Below are 6353 nucleotides of genomic sequence, written 5' to 3'. Positions count from 1 at the left end.
CTTAATTCCTGAACTGAATTCTTTAAAGTTTCCTAAATCCCACTTTTGCGGTACCAAGCAATCACCTTTTCTTTCAGCTAGCTTCTCTCTGAAGCTGGTCCACAGCCATGTCCTGCAGGATTCTTTTTTTTCTTACAGAAAGCATTTATTTTTTGCCAAGTAGGATTAACACCAATGAAAATAGCAAAAATATAAACACTACATATAAAAACCTGTCACAAGTCATGTATCACTGTTATATTACACATAATTTACACTTCATATTTTTAGAAACATATTATTTTATTTATTTAATTAGCCTTTTTCATTTATTTTACACACCCACCACACGGTCCCTCCCTCCTCTCCTCCTGTTCCCCCTCCCAGCTCCCATCTACCCCTCCCTGTCGACTACTCTGTCTTCGTGCGCTTGAACAAGGCATAGCAGGCACATCAAGTTGAGGATTCTTTTTTTTTTTTTTTTTTGAGCCTTTCAAAAAAATGTCTATTTTCTAGCCGATTCAATACAATAATTCGATCCGCGTAAGACGTTTCAGCGGAACTTCCTTTGGGAAGTGGTGGCAACAGAGCAGCGTAGCTTATCATGTCTCTCTTTCAAATGGGTCATTTTTCTCCCTTTCAACTTTGGCCAAATGACCCTGCCCTCCTGGCACCATACATTTGAAAATGTTCTATTGGCTGAGACACGCTGAGGTGAACACCACCCAGGCCGGAACAGAGACAGCCTCTCTCCCTTCTGCCAGTGTTTCCACATTCCTTTCCCCTGAGTCAGAGAAGTATTTTTTCGGATGCAAGAAAATAAAATTTGGGGGGTGGGGTGGGGAAACTTAAGACACGGAGGGTTTCACACGGTCCAGGCTTGCTTTGAACTTGAAGTGCAGCTGATTTCTTGAATTCTCTTGCTCTTCCCACCCCCAAGTGCGGGAATTACAGGCAAATACCACTACACAGGCCCAGAAAATAAATTTTCTAATTTTTTAAAACTAACAGAAGCGTCTAGATTAAAAATAAATAAAATTTTATTTTGGCATTGAATATTAACTTCTACCGAAAAATCTGTTTTAAATAAAATTTAAATATTGAGAAAGTTTTCAATAAATTAAAATTTATCTTTGCAGAACTACTCTGTTGGGCAATCTTTTTCTTTTGTTGAGGAATAGGTACAAGAACAACTTAAAGATTTTTTTAAAAAAATTTCACCTATCACAGACGAAGTTTCAGGTGTTCACAGCACGATAAAGAAGATGGTGGATGAGGTCTGTAATTCCACTACCTGGAGGCTGAGGCAGGAGAATGGCATGAATTCATCAACCTACTACTTGGGAGAATCTACAAAATACAAGAATACTCAAGGGCACCCATTTCACCGCTGCTGGGTGATATTCACGCCTCTGGAGGATTCGGCTCTTCCTCGTAGGCTCGTGCGTCCCCTGGCGGTCTCCCTCGGAACTTCATCTTGCTCTCACCACCCCGGCGCGAATAAAGATTTCTTATTCAAAACGCCGGAAGTGACTACGGAGGCCGGGAGGCTTGGCGTGAAGGATCCGCGACGGGAGGCCGCGATGAGCGACATGGTGGAGAGGACGCTCACGGCGCTGCCGGGGCTCTTCCTGCAGAACCAGCTGGGAGGGCCTGCGGCCTCCAGAGCTCCCTTCTTCTCCAGGCTGGGCGGCCTCATCCGCGGCGTCACTGCGCTCTCGTCCAAGCACGTAGGTCGGCAGGGCGGGGTGGGGTGGGCCGGGCCGGAGGCACCGGTCAGCTAGTCGGACGCGCCCGGGCGGACTCCCCAAGCTGGAGTTTGCTGCCTGCACCGACCGTAGGGAAGCCGGCTGTTTAGTCTGGGGGTCCGACGACCCTCCGCGTGCCTTCTCAGCGTCAAACCGATGTATAGTCCATGGGGTGCTTGGAGGATTGCAGGAGCTGTCAGTCGAGTGCAAAGAGCCAGTGCGATTTCAGTCTCGGGCTGTAGTCTTCTACGAAGTTTCCCTTTCCTCCCTGTTGAGTTTTAATTTAGTTCCTCCTTGGAGGCATCACATACCGCAGCTGACAACCCTGATAGTGCTGTTGTCTTTGCAGGGCTTGAGGTTCTTAGGCTAGACCAACGGCTTGGGCAAAGACGGGCTTTGAAGACGAGTAGTTACAATAGAATTAGTAAACTCCCACGGATTGCGTATGGTACTGATCCAAAGCCTTAAGGCGTGTATGTCTTAAAAACATAATATTGTGTCATAATTTCTTCAGCAGGTATTTATCAAGCCCAGATATACGTTAAATAATGAGGAAAATAATAAAAATACCTTTCTTTCCAAAGATTTTGGGCTTAACCTAAGTGTAAGTAAGTTCAATGTCAGTGGAGAGAGGAGCAAGAAGGACAAGATGCCTTCAAAGGTGTAAAATGTCCCTGTGTTTTAATTGTAAGCTAACGTGTAACCGAGCTGTACTGGGCAGGGCCTGCTGCACATCCACAGTCATTGGTGGTGTACTTAACATAGCTCAATGATTTTCTTTTGCTAATTTGTAGGAGTGGCCAATTTTTTTAATAGAAAAAAGTGTATATGTATGTACTGTGTGTTTGTTCGTGTATGTGTGTGTGTAAGGGGGGCAATTTTTTAAAAATGTGTATATATATGCACTGTGTGTGTGGTGTGTTGGTGAGGATTCGTGTACTATATGGTAGGGGTCGCAGGACAGCTGGTGTTGGTCCTAACTTTCCACCTTGTTTGAGATAAGATCTCTCTTGTTTTCTTCTGTGCTTTATACTCCAAGCAGGAGGGCCAGGGAGCTTGGGGGGTGGGGGGGAGTGGGGATTGCAGATCCATCTCACCACATCAGGCTTTTTATATGATAGATTCTGATTTTCAGGCTCATGCAGCAAGTGCATTTACACACCGAGCCGTCTACCCCTTCTCTCGAATGAAATTGTCAAGACTGGTTTTTGGCTTAGGTTGCAGTTGGAACCTGCACAGGCAACCCGATGTGGTAGTGCTTCACTTGTAGGGTTTGTTTGTTTTTAGATATTTTGCTTTTAGTTTTTTTTGGGGGGTTTTTTGTTTGTGTGTGTGTTTGTGTGTGTGTACATGAGTGCAGATGCCCTCAGTCCAGAAGTGAGTGTCTGATGCCCTGGCTCTGGAGATTTGGGCAGTTGTGACCCACCAGAGTGGGTGCTGGGAACCAAACTTGGGTCTTTGCAAGAGCAGTGTGCAGTTTTCTCTGTTGCACCATCTTTCCAGCCCTAACTTGGTGTGTGATTTAAAGATAACATTGTTTAGCTGGGTGGTGGTGGCGCACACCTTTCATCCCAGTACTGGGGACAGAGGCAGGCTGACCTCTGTGAGTTCAAGGACAGCCTGGTCTTTGCCGCTGTTCCAGAACAGCTACCTGGAGAAACCCTGCCTGTCTCAGGGAGAAAAAGATAGCATTGTATTAGCCAATAGTTGGGCCAATGTTTAAGTGCTTAATGGATTGTGTGTCATGATAGGGCACTTGTCTGTAGGAGTCAGTTTTTTCCATCATGTGGGTTCCAGGGATTGAACTCGAACTCAGATCATCAGACTTGGCAGCATGCACCTTTACCCACTGAGTCATCTTGCTACCCCTATTTTGAATTTTTTTTTTAATTCTGCCCATCTTTACTAGCAAAGGAATGAAACAGAGAGGAGTAGTAGGTTAACCTGGAAATAATTATTCTTTCCAAGGAGGTTCCTATGGGCCAGGAAATGTAACTTTTCTAAAGAATGATACTTCATTTTAATTGAAATGGCTATAATTGTGTTTTTCAGGAAGAAGAGAAATTGATCCAGCAGGAACTGAGCAGCCTGAAGGCGACTGTTTCCGCTCCGACTACAACACTGGTACGCTTGCACAGTTGGGCACACTTGCCCTTGAAGCCTGGGTCCATAGAGTATGCCTTTGCAACAGTATTCACTAAGTGGCTATCCAATGAGCAGCCGGCTGCTCCATGCTGGCCACTCCGAGACAGTTTGCACGTCTTCAGATTAGGACCTGGGTGCTTGTTGTTACCGTCCTTTTAATTGACATGTTCTAACTCTGTCTTTATGGGGTACACTGTATCAATTCAACACAAAATGTATGCAGTGTGTATTGCTACTTAACACTTATTACATTTGAAACTTTTAGTGTGTGTATGTATGTAAGCCTGTGCTTATGTGTGCATGCCATGATGTGTGTGGAGAGAAGACCAAGGTGTAGGAGTTGGTTCTCTCTACTACCTGCATCTATAGGTTTGACACCTGCCTGGTCTACAGAGCTAGTTCCAGAACTCCAGGACAGCCAGGGCTACACAGAGAAACCCCGTCTCGGGGGAAAAAAAAGAATTTTAGTTTGTAATGGCCAAATGGTTCATGAAATTATGCCTCTCAGTTCACAGTATTGAGTCATTTAAAAAGAGAAGAAGCGTTCTTATACAGCTGTAATATAATAATGCTGAGAAGCCTGTGTTCAGTTTGATTGTTTCCCTCCATTTCTTGAGGGTTTGGTTTTTTTTTTTGGTTTTTTTTTTTTTTTTTTGGTTTTTTGAGACAGGGTTTCTCTGTAGCTTTGGTGCCTGTCCTGGAACTAGCTCTTATAGACCAGGCTGGCCTCAAACTCACAGAAATCCACCCTCCTCTGCCTCCCGAGTGCTGGGATTAAAGGTGTGTGCGATGGTTCTTTATTCTAGTCTCCAACTCCTGGGCTCACACAGTCCTGCTTCAGCCTCCTGCCTAGTTCCTGCGTACTAGGATGAAAGGAATACAGCTGGCTTGCAGTTTGATATTTAAAATAGACTATTTTCATTACAGAGTATATTACCAACTTGTATCAATTTTCTAGATTGTTTTCATTTGGCAAAATACATTCAAATCGATTTTCCCCCCTTTGGTTTTTTGAGGCAGGGTTTCTCTGTACAGCTCTGGTTGTCCTGAAACATGCTCTGTAGACCAGGTTGGCCTCAAACTCTGAGATCTGCCTGCTTTGGCCTTTCGAGTGCTGGGAGTAAAAGTGTGTGCCACCACCACCCAGCTCAAATTGGTTTTAAATGCCAAAGATGATCGCCATGGATGAAATTTTGTCTGCGGAACACCTCTAATGAAACTTCTCTGGGCGCATAGAATTAGAACTAGCTTCAGGTAGTTTATAGTATCATTGTCAGTAAAATATTGAACTAATTTTTTTACCTTAGTAGTGTTGGTGATTGTTAGAAGCAACTTTTATTTCTATATTCTGATATTAGGCAATTCTTCATCACCAGGATAAATGACTCCCTTGTTAAATGAGTGTGGCATACAGAAAATGGAAAGCATTCATTTGTTTACGTAGTGATGGGATGTTTCGCTTTTCAGAAAATGATGAAGGAATGTATGGTGAGACTTATATATTGTGAAATGCTTGGCTATGACGCTTCCTTTGGATATATACATGCAATCAAGTTGGCCCAACAAGGAAACCTCTTGGAAAAAAGAGTGGGTATGTAATGTTTAAGACTTCTGTTCTTACTGCTTCTCTAAGGTTAAAATGATGGCTGGTATATGTTATGTTTTTAGAGCATTCCTTTTTTATAGTCCTTGGGTTTTTTGTAGTCCTGTAGACCCTCACATGCATAGGCAAGTTCTCTACCACTGAGCTATATCCCAGCTCAGATTTCCAACGCTAGCCCTTTAGAACGCAAAGTCTATACGTAAAACTGGATATGAGTCATTTTGGAGTTATAGGGACGACTAAAAGGTGCTTGATCATGGGATAATGAGATGCTACATACATTTGTAAAACCCATTAAACTACATATAAAAGAGATGACTTTCTTGTATGTAAATTGTTCTTTAGTAACTCACGCTTTAAGAAGCCTGTCTAACCCCATTAATTTAATGATGAGTCCCTCCATCTGGTCCCTCATGGTAATATGTGGCTTTTCTTACTATTGATCAATGTTTCGGCTTTCAGACTAATTCAAACTTTTTATAATCCCGATAAAGAAGTTTTTATTAGTAATTTACTTTAAAATTGATTTCTTTCAAAGCTTCTATAACTCTGGGATTTAATTCCAGTAGGCTTTCATTGTCTTCAGAAAGCTCTTCTGTGTATCTCAGACTGGTTCTGCAAGCATTTTATTTCCTGACAGAGTTGTTCCTGTGACCACTGTGCTTAGGTACCAAGCTGTACCTTGAAAATTCCGTGTGTGTGTGTGGGGGGGTTCCTTTTGTTGTTTTGTTGGGGTTTTTTTGTTTTGTTTTTTTTTTTTTGTTTTTTTTTGTTTTTTTGAGCTAGTCTGATATGGTTCAGACTGGCCCAATTTATCATAGAGCCATGGGTCTAGGATTATACCACCACTCCTGGCTATGTGAACCTAAGATTTTGTG

At 42.9% G+C, this 6353-nt stretch overlaps 1 protein-coding gene across 1 annotated transcript in view; it reads left to right on the top strand.

Annotated features, from left to right (window-relative positions):
- Nucleotides 1–1492: 1492 nt before the first annotated feature.
- Nucleotides 1493–6353, top strand: part of Ap4e1 (adaptor related protein complex 4 subunit epsilon 1) — a 50359-nt gene continuing 45498 nt past the window's right edge. The window contains exons 1-3 of the mRNA XM_050131606.1: nt 1493–1709; nt 3780–3851; nt 5340–5463. Coding sequence (XP_049987563.1) covers nt 1563–1709; nt 3780–3851; nt 5340–5463 — 343 coding nt within the window. The 5' untranslated portion in view covers nt 1493–1562. The remainder of the gene's footprint in view (nt 1710–3779; nt 3852–5339; nt 5464–6353) is intronic.

This window comes from Alexandromys fortis, unplaced genomic scaffold, assembly GCF_014885135.2.
Source record: "Alexandromys fortis isolate MF-2015 unplaced genomic scaffold, M_Fortis_MF-2015_v1.1 scaffold_6, whole genome shotgun sequence".
In the NCBI taxonomy this organism is placed as follows: Eukaryota; Metazoa; Chordata; class Mammalia; order Rodentia; family Cricetidae; genus Alexandromys; species Alexandromys fortis.
The sequence above is the reverse complement of the archived record's forward strand: the minus strand, read 5'-3'. Positions and strand labels throughout refer to the sequence as shown.